The 19356-nt window shown below is 34.5% G+C and overlaps 1 protein-coding gene across 1 annotated transcript in view; it reads right to left on the reverse strand.

Annotated features, from left to right (window-relative positions):
- Positions 1-1392: 1392 nt before the first annotated feature.
- The window catches only part of LOC150108237 (monocarboxylate transporter 12-B-like), a 97217-nt gene continuing 79253 nt past the window's right edge, over positions 1393-19356 (reverse strand). The window contains exon 6 of the mRNA XM_090415690.1: positions 1393-1617. Coding sequence (XP_090271816.1) covers positions 1472-1617 — 146 coding nt within the window. The 3' untranslated portion in view covers positions 1393-1471. The remainder of the gene's footprint in view (positions 1618-19356) is intronic.

Genomic DNA, 19356 nt, shown 5'->3' on the forward strand with positions numbered 1-19356 from the left:
CACTCGGACTTACGAACTTATTCTCAGTTGAAAGGCTCTTCCAAAATTTCATTGCTTTTTTTTTTTTGTACGATCTCAATCCGGTATTTTCATTAAGTACATCATCGCTTCTGATTATCTTTCGGATTCGCTAATAGAATCAAGATTTTTTTTAAAAAATGAAACTTGTTTTAAGCAAGGAGAGCTAGGGTTTGCTGTTTGGTTGTATAATTTTTAAGAGCATTTGATTACAGTATTTGTGGCAGAGGGGAGAGTGTGGGGTAAAAGTTCGAAAATATAATTTATGGATGAGCCTTCTTATTAGATCCATGTCTTTCTACCCTTTCAATATTTGTTTAATGTTCCAAAAATATCAAATGTTGAATTAGTTCTAACCATCTCAACAAACACTACCGATATTTCTAGATTTCGAAAATTAATTTTCGAAATATTCACCTTCCACTCGCATTTTCTGAGCGAATAGAGAATCTCGAAAGAATTTTGCAAGATAAAGCTGTGCATTTTCTCTCGGTGGCAAGTACGCAGTGTCCTTGACCTTTTCCGTTGATAGAAAATAGGCGCCTTTTGAAGCGAGATTTAATTTATAAGAATAAGCACAAGATATAAAGGAGAAGGGTTCTATTGTACGTTGTGTGGCAAGCAACACCTTGTTTAGCCAGGTACCATGACACAAGTAGTGACCTATATATTTGAACATCATCGTCATTCCGTCACAGTTAGATGCACTGTATTGGGGGTGAAAGTCTATAGATTGTAGTTTTGATTACATTCAAGTTTACTTCATGAAGGAGTTTGTTGACTTTGTTTCAATGCGTGGAAGATCGTCCTATCCGGAAACCAACACTTTTTTTTTTCTCTTCTCTCTCTTACCCTCTTTTCTTAATCGCTTAAGCCACTGGAAAATAGTTGTGGCGACATCACTATATCCCCCCCCCCTTAACATTCTCCGTATTTGCTCTAAGATAACAGGATTTCTCAAAGTGACAATGTCTCATATGTATTCGTCCTTTTGAAGAGCTCTAACAAATTCAAAATAATGTTAAGTCAATATTATATTTAAAACAGTTGAGGAGATACATTGTTGGTGTTTACTCTCCCAAAGATAATTCACATCACATTGGTATATTTCTTTTCCTACCAAAACCTGTATTGCCCCAAGTATCTTCAATATGATGTTATTTATCACTACGGTGCTAATGTTCTCAAGATAAGAAAATATTAATATCAAAATAAAAAAATAGTTTTATAAATATATTTATTGCATCATTTACATACATACTTCTGAGGTATTTTCTCTTAATTTTACGACACTGAAGACAAATTCTCTAAATTATATCATTTTATATTATTATTTGACATATATTAGGAATTACGAAACGGCTAGGGACAATGAAATGCTGACTTTACAACGAAAGATAACATTACAAGATTTGAAGTGTACTCTGACAGCGAACTACACTCACTCTAGAAACTAATTAACGTCTGTAGAGCTGGAATTGTCGTTACAGTAGCGAGCAGCACAAGGCACCAGGAAGCTGACGATAGCTGAAACAACTAGCAGAGCCCCAGAAATATAGAAAGGGAAATCGTAGTTACCAGTGGTTTCGAATATTGAGCCTAAAATAAATAAATTTAAAATAATAAGCAGATAAAATAATAAAATAATCACAATTTAAACTGAAAACATATACAATATTATTTATAAAGAGATAATTTAATTTATATTTCATATAAAGCAAAAATATTATTATATATTTATTTATTTACTCATATGTTCCTTTCCTGATAATTAAAGTTTATAAAAATACTTTAATAAGTTAAATTTATATTTTAGATAATTTAAAACAAATAAGTTAAAACATATTTTTCTGGTTGATTATGTATGGTACGAAAATAAATTTAGCCACTACAGCTGTTTTTCGTTTGCTTCACGGTAGGTGGTTATAATAAGAAAACAGACGATAAATTTGAACTTTATCGATAATGTGAAATTAAAATGTCAAGATTAAATCGAATTGGATCGATTTTAATAGCAAAGGATCACGATTTTGTTTTAATTTTTTTTTTCAAATACTAAAAGGTAAGTTAATTAATTCAATGAAATAATGATTCTGTCCATTTGTATCTTTTATAGACGCGAAAATAGCACAGCGCCCAAGGATAACAAACTGAGTGACTTGAAGGTTTTCGTCCGGTTGCATTTTCTGTTTTAACTATTTGTAACAAGTTTTTGCTAGACTGTCGTTCTTGTTGTTATTTTTAACCGGGGTTAAATATGAAAATAATCTTAAATATGAATTATTTATGTATAAAGTCATTAATTTTTCTTATAGTATGTGCCTCATCTGATATCGTGCTAGAAATGCAAGCAATATATTTGAACAAGTAGATTATTCGTAGAATAAACAACAAAACTTTACCGTAAAAAGTAGACGCATTTCTATTCGTTTTAGTCATCAAAAATATTATATTTCTTAATTATTAACATTATACCATTATAGACAGGCTTATTTTCAGTTCAGAATAAAATAAAAAGCCGTTTAAAAATTTTAAATTCGAATCTGTCCATTATAAAAACCTGATGCAAATTTATTTTCGTATGTTTAGTATTCATAATGGAGACTAGTTTCCATAGGGTGGACCAGCTTCTTTTATTTCTTCACTTCAAAGGAATTAATGAAGTGCTTTATGATCTTGTAATTATATAGATGATTATTTTTCTTATAGTACCTTGCTTTAAAGTTGAAAAGTTAGTTTAATATTTAACTTTTTATAAATTTGAAGTCATTTAAATACAAACTTATGAAACGATTACGCTTTGTTTTGTCTGTCAAACCAATCTCCTAATTGACACGTAGCACACTTTGAAATGGAGTAAGCGGTGTTCCTTCTCTCAATGTGGGAATGTTTATTTTATTTTATTTTGTTATTTATTATTGCTGTTCTTGTAACATTATTTCTGTTATTTCTATCCTAATACATCTATTCAAAATATATTAGGCTTGCTAAAATTTCATAATTTCATCATGAATATAATTAGTAATAAAGAAATAGAATTATAGAAAAGTCGAGGAAAAGGATTTGTTTTTATTGTTTTTTTTTTTTCCTCTTATTATTGGGGGTTTTCGAGATCTTTTTTTTTTTTTTTGTCAAATGGCGATTTAAATAGTTCATGCATATCATGAAAATCCCTTTGCTTATTTGAATAAAAAGTAAATTATTATTGATTGCAAAATAACTAGGGCATACCAATCAAATAATGGGAGTGAGATTTTATTCTCAAAAATTTCAGCCTGATTTTAGCGTGATTTTCAGCAAGTTAATAATAATGACAAGTTGTGATAACTTATTTATATGAATGGTATGCAGTGATAATGATTAGAATTAAACGATTGAACACCAGTTAGGAATTCCATAGTCAGTTGGTAATTTTGATTCTTAGAACTCTTTCCCCCCCCCCTTCTTTCTCACTGACAGACTTCATTTTATTCAGAAGCGCTAAATTTCCTTGGGCTCTCTTAATCCGCATTTTTTTTTTTTTTTTTTGCATTTCAGGGCATAATAGTTTTTGGCGCAAATAACCAATCAACTTCGTGGTCTTTCAGTTCCAGTAGATGAACTGCAGGTGGGCATAGTTACACGTTCACAATGGGGGAACAGTCTTTTGCCACACAAGAAGCACAGATTTCTGCATTCATGTCCCATTTTTTGGAGCAGGTGGGCGCAGCTACTCTGCAATTCTGAAAGAGAAGTCCTATGCGTAGTGAATAGAATTGGTAAGTTAAGTAGTAATGAATATTTTATCTCATTCTCAAACAGTAAATCTTAATTTCCTATACAATTTCGAGATCTCAATATCTCCATGGAATTCCATAAAAGGTAAAGAACCTGGTTTCTTAGTGTTTTAACTTGATAAACAAAGCAAAGCATATGCAAACTACTTAGAAATGTCAAAGCTTCACTAACTACTCAGAATTCAGGATGCACACACACACACACACACACACACAGGACCCATTTTTCGTATAATAATAATAACAATAGTTATTTTTAGTTGAGTTTACCGATCTCATACGCAATGGGAAGTCAACTTACAAGGATATAACTACAAGCATTAGTTGCTTTTAGTTATATCCTAGAATAACGCGGTTTGGAAGAATTTGTTTATATCGGTTGGTGGGTTTAGCTCGTGTATGGTTTCCATGTGCGGAATTTACAGGCGCTTTCTTACACGGTTAATGACACTACAGTACTAAGAAAGTACTGCTTATTCCATAACACTTGATATTTCAAAGTCAGTGAAAATATCTTTTTTTTTCCCTAATGTCGATCCTACCTAAAAGTAATGCATTATAGTTCATATTATTTTATAGTACATAATTATATAATCTATCATACATTAGTATTTTATTACTGTGGATGAGCTAAGGGTTACACAGTCCAGTTTCTCCTACTCTAAGAACCAAACATGCAACTTTTTTAAACCTCTTTGGGCTTCCAATTAAGCATGGTGGTGATTTCAACCCTGGACGAAATCTGTTTTTAGGTGACAGACGAGACCGTTTACGACCTAAAAATACAAGTGTCCCACGCGATGATTTAGATACTTGAGAAATATAACCTATCACCTAAACACTAGTTTCATACGGAGGCGACAGAATTTTCTACTCGAAACTCTGGTTTTGCTGTACAAAACAGGCAAATTGACCAGAAGACTCAATTTGCAGACATACTTTTCCGGTCTCTTACTTCGTCGTAATTATATATAAAAAAATAATTAATTAATTAAAAATAAATTAAAAAAAAAACACGTTTCTTTCGCTGTACCGACACTCTTACAATAATTGCAAATGTTTGTAATTACTCTAAATATTTTCTAGCAAATAACCGATTTTGATTGGTTATTTATGGATGATGTTTCGGAATATTTAAAATATAAAAATATTATGTGGTGACACTTTATAGTCATTAAGCAAATTTATTTTTAGTGATCTCTTAACGCTCTTCCATTTCCAAGTGGCACTATGTAAGGAGGATTTTTTTTTTTCTATTTAGAAAAAACGTTGGGTTAAAAATGCTTCAAAAGACGCTGTTGTTCAAGTAACACAGTAATGTTTGTCTATATGATAATTTGTGTATTAGAGGTTGCATTTCATCTGTTAATATTTATGTCAGTCACGAGTGTGACCACGCAAGCCTACTACGCAGTTCGTTTGCACATTTGTAATGTGACAGCGCATATTTATTTCAGCACCCTTGTTGGAATACGTGTACAAGTGCCAGATATCGGATACCACTTTCATTCGGGAGTTTAGTTCAAGGGTCATCGTATATATAAAGTGAAGTCATTTGAAAAGCTAACCATCTGGCGCTGGTCGGCGTTTGTCTGCCTCGTTCTGGTCTAGACCATCGTTTGGTTGCTAATCTTATCTCGTTCTGCTAGGCGACACCGAGCGATAACAGATAGCACCGCGTATACACTGAGGTCACTTACATGGAAAGGCGTATCAGTCATCGAATTATAATGTCTTTTTCCCCTCTCCTTTTCAAGCAATAAAAAGTAATGTTAATCTTGCTAATGAACAGAATACCATTAATCAATACACTCACAGATTTTTAATGTAACAATTTTTAATTAGTAATAAAAATGGCGCTCTCAGATATAATCCTTTTCCGTCTTCTGCTTCAATGTGACGATTGATTTATTGAGACTTATCTTCCAGATAGGAATAACAATGTACGCACTAAAATCAACAAACACGCATGGACTTAAAAGTGTCTCTTGCGTGATTAGCTAGCGATAATTTAACCGGTAAATCATATGTAAAGGTATATTAGCACAATTTTTTGATACGACTGTCACCTTTACCGAAGCAATAGCCCAAAGTGCTTCCGCTTTGTAGAACAGGAATCTCATACGACTGTGTATATATATTAGTTTTATTTGATTTATTTTTTAATATCTTTATGCCTGCTACAATGTTCACTACGCAGAACATTGTAGCAGGCATAAAGATATATTGCATAGTGTATGTGCGTGTGAAAATCCCATACTTAATGTTACAGGACTGGACCCAATCTTTGTGACAAGTTTGGGGCATATTAGTTGGTTTCATTAATTCTCGCGTGTCCAAAGTTAGTTTGATAAAAACTAGTTGTCAATCTGTAAAACTAGTTGTGATAAAAAAAAAAATTAAAAAAAAAACATAAATAGAGTAGGCTTACTGTGCACCAAATATTTATCTTAAATTTATCATACGTAAGTAGATACGAAAACCATCCCAATATCGAGAACTAGCTGATATTGCCGGTTTTTTTTTTTTTTTGCTTTTTTTTTTTAAAGCAGAAATAGGTTTAAAATAAAGATCCGCACGTACTGCCACAAGGAAATCGCGTTTACAATGATCACATCACGAACGTTATTGCATAACGATAGCTTAATAGTACCGAAGAAGAGAAATGGCACTGAAAAAAAGAAAAAAAAAAGAAAAAGAAACCCGGAAGAGAAATATAACGTTTTATTTTGCTGTTATTAATTTTATGGTGTTTGTGGATGGAACAAAAAGTCAGGTATCATTTATTTTACAAAAGCTTATGCTAAAGTGTTATAAAATAAATGTTAATAAATTTTCACAACATATATATTAAAATGATAGCTTAACGGACACACCATAGTGTGAGGAACAAACAGCCATGGCGCCCACCTTAATAAGCTGTAGGACCTCCTTTTTCTGCGATGACTGCAGCAATCCTACGAGGCATACTCTCCACAAGCGTACGATATCGATCAATCCGTATACAGCTTCCAGGGATGACCTCTTGTTCTCTCCCTGTCTTCACCTATTCTATGCAAAACCTCCTCCACATTAATCTGGTAATAACCCCTTAACAGCTTATATGTCGCGATCATATTTCCTCTCTTTCTCCCCCTCCTTCTCCTCCTGTCCACCAATTTTTGCAAATTGCATTTTCTTAATCTGTCTTCATATTCAACATTCCAGAGACCAGAAACCACCTTAGTAAATCGTCTCTGGACCTTTTCCAATACATCTTCATCTTTTTGAAAACTAGGTAACTAAATCTATGCACAGTAATCCACATGTGTCCCGATCAAAGCCTTATACAAGGGAGTCATAGCATCCTTATTTCTACAAGTCAGTGCCATCCGCATCATTCCTATTATCCGCTAAGTTGTTCTCATAATTTTAGAAATATTTTGGGTCCTTGTCCCAAATCACTCCCACAACTCTCATCTCCCCTACCTCGTCCAAAATATTTCCACCGATTGTGTACTCTACATTCCATCTCTGCTTCCCAAATTTCAAAAAACCTTACACTTTGCAACATTGAAGTGATATCTCCACTAATTTACCCATTCAGCCTGTGTATTCAAGTCCTCTTGCAAAGTCACAGCATCCACTCCATTCCTGATAACTCTCCTCAACTTTATATCATTTGCAAATAACTGCATAATCACCATTCAGACCTCTCCAAATATCATTTACATACAAATTAAACAGATGGACCCAAAACAGACCCTTGGGGTACACCAAGGTTCTGTTTTGGGTCCATCTGTTTAATTTTCTGTTGTAACTTTCCTCTTCTCGGATATCGATCCTCCATAAACAACTCGCTGATACCTAACAGACAGCCAATCTCCAGTTCAGCGAACTCATCTAATGTTCATCCGGATGGGGCTGAACAGTAGATTAGTTCGCTGAATTTAATTCCAATTTAATTACCAGCTTGTCATGTGGCAATTTATCAAACGCCTTTACAAAATCTAAATATACCACTGTATATACAATACCCTTAACCAACGCATTTGTCACTTTATTATAAAAAGTAAGCAGATTACTAAAGCACGATCTTCCTTTAGTAAATCCATGCTGGCCGCCAAAGAGTATATTTCTGTTGTCAACCCAATTCTAACTAACTTCTCTAACACCTTAACCACAACTCCAGACTGGTCTATAATTCAAAGCCCTACTTTTACACCTCCCTTATCAATCGGATCAATTTTACCCTCTTTCCGCTCGTTTGGAATTTGACCGAGTGAAAGACTCATGTTGAAAAGTTATGTAAAAGCTGTTGTTAACTCTCTGGAACATTCCCTCAAAACACGTGGTGAAATAACATCAAGTCCCACAGCCTTATTTATATCAAGTCTATTCAATTCCTCATATACCACTTACTAACAGTTCCTCCTCCTTCTTTCCCACTACTTTCAAGTTCTGCATGATGTCACATTCAAAAGAATGAAATATCTTTAAAATTGCTCATTCAATACTTCTACTATATTCTCTGCAGCGGTTATCATTCTTCCATGTTCACCAGTGTTATCCTTCCATAATCATTCTTACTTCTATTGGTGACATATCGAAAAAATTCCTTAGGATATTTTTAGCCGCATTAGCTAACTGCTGCACATACTGTACTTTTGTTACCCTTATCAAGTGAGTCATCTTTCTCGTCTGTATTTTGTACTTTTCTCGTGCAACTGGTTGTTATAATCATCATATTGTGCTTTTTCCATAATATCTTCTTCTTCCAGACTGCATACCTTAACTCTTGATTCATCCATTTTACCCCTGCTTCACTTTTTTGACCTTTGGAATACATTCTGGTATTGCCTCCACCAAATAGTTCTTGAGTAGGGTCCAAGCAGCATTGATATTCTTTCCAAGTTTTTGCTTAGAATGAGCAATAACTTGGAATGTTCCTCATGCCAAGTTATTGCCGCAAGCTGTTTCCTGAGCTTTTAATAATTACCAACCTTATAATTCCACACGTTTCCCTTTCTAACAAAAGTGCTTAAATGACTGACCACCCTGCAAGTGATCATCACCTCAAGGTCACTGTTATCAAGTGGTGGTAGATTTGACACCCCGTTTATAATAACACATTTGATAAGATGATTAAATCCAATGCCCTTTATCCTCGTGTGCCCTCCGTTACGTACTGCCTAAGGTAATTATCTTTCAAAAATTCCAGAAATTCATTCTCTTTGCTCCTAGATGATTCCAGTCTATATTACTATAATTAAAGTCTTCCATAATGATCACTCGTTTCTTGCTAACCAGGCTAGTTTGTCTGGTTAATTAATCCTTTTTGATTTAGGCACACAGTTTGTTATTGCCATCATCCAACCTTCTTAATTATGATCCACGTCATATTAATTATTTTCTTTCAAGTTCCTTAACTCATAGAATTCCTTCAAGATGTTTTCTGAGTATTTAATTTCCTGCCCTCTAGTTCCACATGTTATGAAATAGATGTTACCAGAATTTTATTCCTTCACAAACATACTGTGAAATTGATAATAGCGAAAATAGAACGTCATGTTTCCCTCCGTACATCAGCTCCATTACAACCATGTTAGCGAAAAGAAACATAAAATCAGTGCCACATTCAACTACGATACATAAAATGGTAAAGCTGCAGGCATGGACGAAGTTACACCTAAAATGCTTAAAACTGGTGGGCGCCATCCTATCACAATGCCTACTCTTGTTCCTGCAGCTGATTTGGCACTCAGAACAAATCCCCGCTGCATGGAAACAGGCTATCATCGTGCCATTCCAAAAGAAATGGGATAGAATTGACTGCAAAACTACAGGGCATAAGCTTACTCTGTTCTGGATAAAGTCTTCAAGCGCATCATCCAGCAACGCCTACAAATATACCGCGAACAAGTAACCAGAGAGGAGCAGGCTGGTTTCCGCACAAAACGAGGGCGCTGTGACCAGATATTCACTCTGGCAGCTCATTGAAGAACACATACGACGAGGCAAGCGAACTGTCATTGTATTTATTGACTTCCGCTCAGCATTCGGCACTGTATACTGGCTTGCGCTTTGGGCAACACTATGAACTGAACCCAACTTACAACAACTCCAGTAGCTGTGTCCTCATCAAAAATGAGCACTCAGCAGAGTTTGCACAGGCGTCCAGGTGTAATCTCACCATTGCTGTTCAACACCGTTGTTGATGCTATCATGCGACAGGACTTCACTGGTAAATGTGGAGTACAGTACAGCAAAGACAAATTTTTAACTGATCTTATGTTTGCTGATGACAGCTCTATCTTTGGAAATGATGACACCGAGGCCACCAACATTTTGTATAGTATCGCAAATGTTGCCCAACCATATGGACTACAAATCAATATTGGCAAAACAAAGGCCATGACAACTGATTGGTCGCTGTGTACTGTTTACCTTCATGGCACCCAAATTGAGCAGGTGAACCAATTCAAATAGATCGGTTCACTCATACAGGCAAGGAAAACAGCAACAACAGCAGAAATAGACAACGGAATCGGCCTGGCGGCTACTGCCTTTGGTTCACTAAATTGGCGTTAAATCACTAAATCTATGGAAGAAACATGACAACTCACTCAAAACAAAGATGTGCTTCTTGCGCTCACTGATCATACCTGTCCTCCTGCATGGATCAGAAACTTGGACACTCCTTAAAACTGACCTAAACAAACTAGAGACATTTCAAATGCGATGCATCCATCGCATACTACGAATATCACTACTCCACCATATCCAAAACACTACCATCAGGACTTGGTGACTTGGTAGGACAACCAACCTACAATTGAAGAAGAACTTCAAAAACGTAGACTTCGGTTTGGGCATGTGTGCAGACTGGATCAACAGCACCTGCCTCATCAACTATTATGAAGGCAACGACCTGCACACTGGAAGACACAGCCAGCTATCCCTAAGAACACCTGATCCAAGCAAATTGAACATGACCTCTGTCTCACAGAAGAGAAGCAGAAAGCCCTTGACCCCACATCATGGCAAACAAACATAGCATCCTAGTCCACCGGTACCCACAGCAGTGTATTGGGCCAACTCATCCAGGCACCAGCGAAGGGATCGAAGAAGGACCGCCTTGGTGTGATTGTAATGTCCTGTTTTAAAAAAATGTCCTGTTTTAAAAAAAAATCCGGTCATGCACTGAATTATGAAAATCCTAACGATAACCAGTCTACTCGATGTCTAGTGAAATGGGGCAGCCGGGTGGTTAGATCTTACATGTTGCAGGTTCGAATTCGCTGGGTACGTGAATGTTTGTGAATGTCTTTAGGTGGGAGGTGAATCTCATCAACTGCCACCCTTCTTAATGAAAACCTGAAGTTGCTTCAAAAAGGTCCATGTTTGGCCTCTAGAGCAGGATTTCCACATTATTAAAAAAATACAAAAAAAAATGAACTTTAAAATATCTTAACCCACCCACAGCACTAGTATACCTAATATACTAGAGGTTTATAACTTTTGTGGGTGTAGTGATATAAAAAAGTTTAAAAAACTCGTCCAGAACTGCTTTGTATACGTCCGTCAAGTTTTTATTACTTATTGCATAGGTCCTACAGAAATTAATTATTATACAAAGAGTAACCATCATGTTCCAATATAGAAGCGAGATACAGAGGCTCGATTATCCCTACAATGTAAAAACGTTAAAGCTTGCTATGATCTCTCAAAGATGGTCATCTTTTTTCAATTCTGGTATTCACCTAACTATTGCTGTAGATTTTGCCTTTAGCCTATTTAGCCTTACATAGGCTGTAGGAGTTTCGATTTCGAGAACGAAAAAAAATCGCAGTGATGTCGGACCCAATTGACAGGAAATATTCATATTATTCGGCTTGCATATGTCTCGAAAGAACACACACACACACACACACACACACACACACACACACACACACACACACACACACACACACACACACACACACACACACACACACACACACACACACACACACACACACACACACACACACACAGAGTAGCAACTCCATGCCATAGTTAAAAGAACAGTTCTAGCCTTTCAAAAGGGTCCACTAAGGTCGTACACTCCTATAATTTCCCGAATAGGAATCAAAACGATATTACACGATGCCTAGAAATCCTTAATTTAGATAATGTAATTTGTCATACCTAAACTACCTAGCGACCACCTACAGCTATTGTTTTTATTGTTCATTGAATGTAGAATAAAATCAAGTTATCCTAATAATGCCAAAAGTCTAATTAGTGCCGTGTTGGTTTTTATTTAATGAATATTATTATATGAAAGAAATACTGACTAATTTCTGTATTCTATAAGAATGTTGTACTACTATTGTATGTATAGAGGAAATCACTTAGGAATTTATTAATTTTCTCTGTCTTCACTGTTGTATATACGTGTATTATAGAATTTCAGATCTCAACACCAACTAAAATATCAAAAAAGTAATACAAAATAACCAAGGATATGTACGACTTTACTATATGCGAGGTATTTTTTTTTTGAGATGAAGTATGGTGTTGAGATAGCTTTCTGTTCAGTAGTTGACGAATTATTAGCAAGGAAAGAGGGAAGGAAGAAGAAGAATAAACCGACAGATGTGATCTGATAAGCCGTATATTCCCACAGTTTGCTAATTAAAATACATCTGCTGCACTTTATTTATTTATTTTTGTTCTTGTTGTCATAGTAAGGTGTACCAAAATGGCTAGATTTTAATATGATTTAATATCGGACCATTACGATTCATACTATATCAATAAACAAAGATAGTGATGATTGGAATATAAGAAATGAAAAGCTAAAATAATAATAATAATAATAATAATAATAATAATAATAATAATAATAAAGTAATCGAGCAAACGGAAAAATTCAGTTATTTGAGACACAGCAATAATGAAACGCTTATCGGAAAAATAAAAATTCAGATTGGTAAAAAAAGTGAACCAAGAATAAATGAGAAGTTCTAGAGCTCAGTTTTGTATGTTAAAAAAATAAAATTAAATAAAAAATGTCTTGGCCATATGGGTACAGAATAAACATCGACAATCTCTACATACAATCCTTAATAGAAAAGACAGAAGCAGTGGGAGAGTACACCTTCTGGTTTCTCTCCCACTGCTTCTGTCTTTCAAGTCATGAGAGACCACACCCATGAGAAAACATTTAACCAACTGCAGAGAATTACGTCAGATAAGAGGAAGCTTATTTGTAGAAAACTCGACCCATCAATACCAAGGAGTAAACGATTATAATAATTCCAGTTTAGCTTAAATTCATTTCCGCTTCCATATCACATAAAAAATAAATAAACTGCTTTTAAATGTATTTTAACAATATATTTAATAAAGATATTTTGTCGTCTGCTTAGTATATTTCTTTCTTTTTGAAATATTAGCTACTGTAGCGACATCTATGTGGTTGATAGCTAGAGTATCAATAATGTAGTAATTTTTACTTTAAATTACCACTTAATCTTCCTTTTTTAAAATAAAACTGTTACTAATACTTTTTATGTCTGTTTTTGTTTTTAAGATTAATTTGTCATTCATTTGAGTTCACAGCATTTATCGCAGATTAATAGGGAAAAGTTCAAACAAAATACTGAGTGTCATTGTTTTGCTGAAAACCATAACAGATTTATGCAACTTCGTTACTTTGGATAAATAACTGAGTCATGACTAATGAAAAGGACATGTTTTTATATCACGCACATAATACATATAGCTCTTAGAGGCTTTCAAAATAAACGGAAGATAATGCAAATATTTTTATATAAATCCTGCTACGACTTGGGGTTGGGTTATCCTAAGAGTATGTTGTCAAATAAGATCTTTGAGCTTACTTTATGAATCGTTTTGAAAAGGAGTTTGGGATTAGTGAAACGTCAACTAAGGCTATCAAAATTCGCTCATAAAAATAGTGAGTGTTTGATGCTATGTTTTCTGGTGTATATATATTATTTTTTTATTAATATATATATTTTTTAATTGAATATTTAAAGAGGAGCATCTTTGTAATTTCACGCTTGCAAATAATGTTCCGTATACCACTACTTCTGGATCATGGACGGAATTCGAACCTACATTAGCTGATATTATTATCGACTTTGTTAGGTGGTTTAGCCATCGTCAGTACTAAGCTGTTTCCGGTACTGAACAGTTTACTCTAGCCATATTCAATGCACGTTCTGGAAACATTTCGACATCGCTCACCTCTGTGAAATACTAATATTCTCACGTATTAGAAATCGTTATACAATACTGTTTGATGGGCCATTTGTCCAAATGGAATAATAATGTAAGATACTAAAGAAAATTCCGCATGTGGGTAGATGGCGTTGATGGTGGTAGTAGTTTCGTTGTGTGTATTTGGAGCATTACCTGGAGACGGTGAAATGTGTGCAGCGGAGTGGAGTAGAGTGTCTTCCCACGATGAGTCTTTGGACTCCTTGGAGGTGTCACGTAATAATAATAATAATAATAATAATAATAATAATAATAATAATAATAATAGTGTTGTATGTTTTTTCCCCCGGCTTATACTTGTATAAGTAGGAGTGTAAGGAATTAATCTTGATTTAACTCGTTTAAATATTCAAAGATCTGTTGAGCGGTAGACACTGTATATTATTTCTATAACTAACCATGTTCGTGGTATTTTCCCTGTTTTGTAAGGGGAGAAAACTAATTCTCAGTTTCCATAAGTTAAAACTCTCCTTCCTTCACCTAAGGTAGCAGGACTTTCGTCCGTTTTTTTTTCTTCTTTTTTTTTTTTTTTTTTTAATGAATAATAATGAATTTCGTTTATAAAGTTTCATCGACTTTGAAAAAAAAAAAAAAAAAAAGGATGCGAATAGGGCATTATCGAAACTTTTCCATTATTTTTCATTGATGTAAAATGGGTGTTAATTTGTTATTGCAAAGTCTGGCAAATAAGGCTTACGTGAAATTGTTTTTGAAACTTAACATTTCCTCGATATTTTATCACATCTGAACCAAGCACTGCGAAGATACGCATTATTATTATTATTATTATTATTATTATTATTATTATTATTATTATTATTATTATGCATTAGCTTGGCGAAAATCAAACACCGTTGTTTTTCACCAGGTGAACTGTAACACTATATGTCACAAGACAAACGTATACTTATAGTGACCAGATATTCCGCTTTTTGATAGCGCCCTATTTCTTCAGTCTTCAAATCTTTTGTCCAGGTTTTATGTTTAAGATATTAGTAATGGTTGCGAACGTAGGGCATTTCTTTTCTTTTCTTTTTCTTTTTTTAATACATTAGCAACCAAACAAACATGATGAGCTTCATGCTCTATCCGTATCTATATGGATTTTTTTTTTTTCCCCGAGGTTGAATAACTCAGCTTTTCATGAGCATAGTTCTAGAATACGTGACCAGAAGCAGTTGATGAGTTGCACAATGCTAGCTTTCCATATGTAAACAGCGTGCTCTTGTATCAAAGGCGGTACTGGTTTAGTTGTTTAGTTCATTCCGAGTTCAATACCCCTTTTTTTTAACTTGTGCATTGTATTTTGCAGCGAAGCCGTCCAGTTTGCTTCTTAAGCGGTAGCGCCTTTCAGCCCTTAGTAACCATCTTTCCCCCAAATAGGTGATGGCATCATCAGTATATGTATCAGTAAATGGCTATCCATTTGATAGCTATTTTTGCTTCTCATTAGCTGTTTGTTGATGCTAATGGACTTCGTCATGGTGTACATTGTATTTAATGCGGTCTTCTTACAAGTAAGAAAAAAGCAAGTATGTAATTCGATATGGCACAATGCATTAGATTTTAAAGAATTCGAAGTACATCCTAAAATAGATTAAATGATAGATACGCTCTTCCATCCATTTGGAAGAATGCATCTTTTCATTTAACGTTGGCTTACTTTTCCTGCATGAAATTTAATAGGGTAATATGTTCAAAAAACAAACAAAAAATTTGCAAGCAGATAATAAACAACAATTATTTACTTCGTGTGTACAATACAGCAGGCTGTATAATTCTACCTGAAAGACTAGGAGCGACTATAACTGAAGAAAATATTGATTGTTTATTAGGGATGACGGCCGAAGCAACTAAAGCTATGAAGCCAGTATAGTTTGACTATAAACTGCAGGTATTCTTCTTTTGCCCGCTTGGGGGGGATGAGAAACCCTTCTATCTTCGTACGCGAGCGGATAAGTCGTTTTCAGTTGAAAGTCTCTTAGGGAAGTTTTTTTTGCATTCTAGACGGGATTCGAACCTAGGCTTTCCATCTAGTGGACATTGCCGATACCAGCTGAGTACGGAGGCTTAATTGTATGATCAGTACGATGATCAGCTCTGCCGGAGAAAAGGAATAAATGAGTAAATTCTGTACACCTTTACACACCACCCAAGATAAGGAAGAATCCTTGCATTTTGTATTCATTTTTCAAATTTGTTACATTTTAAAACAAATTAAAGTTTAATATTTAAAGATGGAGATAAACTTAGAAAAAGATTTAGACAGAAGATAAATTTTGAGTGTATTTGTTATAACGGTGCTATGGCAAGACTCTCATAACTATGTACAAAACTGGACAACCCGTTTCTATGTAGCAGCGTATGGAGGTATTTCAGACTTAAGTGTAAAAAGTTTAGGGACGTATTTTTCTTCTCCCAGATCTAAGGATCTTGTCAATTAATAATAATAAACACCAACATAAACATGGGTCCGAATTTGAACGGTTGAATAGAGCTACCCTGTTTTAAATTTCATTTTTTGAAATTTAACTAATCATAGCCCCATGACCTTTCATTATTATCATCATCATCATCATCATTAGTATTATACGGTACCTCCATGGAGTCGGGAGATTCATCGTGGGACCTAAACTAACTATTATACACACAGAATCTATCACACATCTCCTTAAACTCATTCACGTAACTCACAACTAATTCTGGCAATCCATTCCACTCATTCACCACTCTCCATGCAAATATTTGGTCCGCACACCGCCATTAACCACACTTTTCCACAACTTCCACGGATGGGCCCTAGTTCGCTGACTACTTGTCGTATATTGAAAAAAAAAATTATGTATCAATTTTATAAAAGCCCTTTAATATCTTAAAAGATTCGATCATGCCCCCTGTTTTCTGCCTATCACCTAAACTTTATAACCTATAAACTTTCAACCTGTCCTCATAGGGAGCATTCCACAGACTTGTCACAATCTTGGTCACTTGTCTCTGAATCTTCTCTACCACCTCCTGGGTAGAGAAGATTCAGACACATTAACTGGAAAGAAGCAAAACAACAAACCTTGGACAGGATGGCATGGAAATCTCTTTGGAAAAATCTCGACGCTTAAAAGCATAAGGCGATCATAGACGAAGAAGATGAAGAAGAAATCTTTTCCTATATTGTTGATATACAAATTAATAGTGGCGCTAGTACACATCCCTGAGGTAGTCCACTAATCACCATCATTCTCCTAGATTTCACTCCACCATATACTACTCTCTGGTATCTGTCAGTCACCCCCTACTAGTTTCCTATCCATCCCCATTTGCTCCAACTTTTGTAATAGCTTTCCATTCAGCATCGTGTCAAATGCCTTTGCAAAGTCCAGCAATATCATGTTGTAGCCATTTCCTTTGTCCAGTTCTGCTGTCACGTTATTATAAAATGTGAATAAATTACTAAGACAAGGCCTGCTTTTTTACAAAGTCGTGCTGCCCACTATATAACATCGCATCTATATATTTTAATATATAGATGTTTTTCTGATATTTTAATTGGTCTGTAGTTTGCCACCTCTGTCTTGGAGCCGCCCTCTTTCCTGTGCCATTTCTGAGTAGGCGCTCCTGGTATAAGATGGTTTATTGACATAAAATCACCACACAGATTGTATAACAGTAAGCCTATAAAGGTAAGTTCATACCAAAAATCGAGTGTGTGTGTGTGTGTGTGTGTGTGTGTGTGTGTGTGTGTGTGTGTGTGTGTGTGTGTGTGTGTGTGTGTGTGTGTGTGTGTGTGTGTGTGTGTGTGTGTGTGTGTGTGTGTGTGCAGTGCTCAAGGCGTTACTTGCTTACATGCCTATTTCCTTTCAATGCACAACGTTTAATGTGTAGAACATCCTTCAGAAATTAAAATATAATAATACTAATAATGTTTAATTTGTAGGATTGACCGAAGAGTTCATTGTTTTCACCTAGGTGTATATGTAACTGATCATCTGTTCATGTTACTGTATTAGATTAAAGCAATAGCATTCTTGTCCAGTGATCTCATCATTATCACAACAACGGCAATGCTAAAAGCCTAACGTTGGGTTTAATACCACAGCATTTGCGTAATTGAGATTATGAAGGCAGTCCGAGTTAAACTAAATTTGAAATGACTTGATACATATTAGGAAAGATTCCAAATACCAAAATTAATTAAAATTCGTCCAACCGAAGCGAATGATGGCGTGTTCGTACAGACGAACGAAGACAAATTAACCTTAACAGGCATTTATTCATTGTTAAAATATATATAAAGGAATATTTTAAACTAATGCTGCCTTTCAAAAAAAACAAAACAAAACCGGATACCGCATATAACCTAACAACAAATTGATAAATATATTTGTGTATACGAAAGGTCAGAAATAGATTTTTAAAAAAAATCGCACTTTTATATTTTAATTATTTTTCTCGTCCCATTTCGTTCTTATGAAGCATTGGTATATTAATTATTATTCTATTTGTCGATTCAATCAAGGACTTCATTGAAAAATTAGGCTTGCAACTGATTTTGACGTGAAAGGTGATAAGATAAAGAACATGCTGAACTACGCACACACAACAACAACAAAGTAAACAGAAGATAAACGATTGCAAAATTTTTCTCACCTTCACTTTTATTATCTTTCCTTTCGCTAAAAGTAAACGTTTCTAGTTGGGGCACTTGACAATAGATTTTTAGTGTATGTTGTAGCAGAGTAAATTGTTGATAAGATTTAGGAGTAAGTCAGGAATTTTTCATGCGCTGTACGCTCTTTGCTTTTGGAAATAAATACTTTTGACGTATCGCTTCATTATTATTTTATTTTTATTTTTTACGATTTATGCGAATTTTATTTATTTATTTTTTCAACACGATGTTGTATTATTTACAACAATATAAATCAAATACCATTTGGATTGAATTCTTTATTTTATAATTGAATAAGGAAGATGGTCATTTTCAATTTGAAACATTTCAGAACTATTATGATAAAACTGTTATAATAAAAAAAAATATTATTGTAAAATTATTTTATTTGCTATTTTTAATTATTTTATTTTATTCCATTTAGTGCTCTGTTTCTCTTTTAATTTATTGTTATTTTAAAAATAACAATAATTTATTTTTAAAATAAATTCATTTTAAAATTTATTATAATAGCTCCGATAAGGGTGAAGAATTTCTGAAGCTTTAAGAATGGGTTGGGGGAGAGGGGAACATCGGGACAAAAAAAAGTCAGTTTATTATTATTATTATTATTATTATTAT

The sequence above is a fragment of the Typopeltis vanoorti genome, chromosome 3 (genome assembly GCF_054136105.1).
Source record: "Typopeltis vanoorti isolate ZY-2024b chromosome 3, IOZ_Tvanoo_1.0, whole genome shotgun sequence".
Lineage (NCBI taxonomy): Eukaryota > Metazoa > Arthropoda > Arachnida > Uropygi > Thelyphonidae > Typopeltis > Typopeltis vanoorti.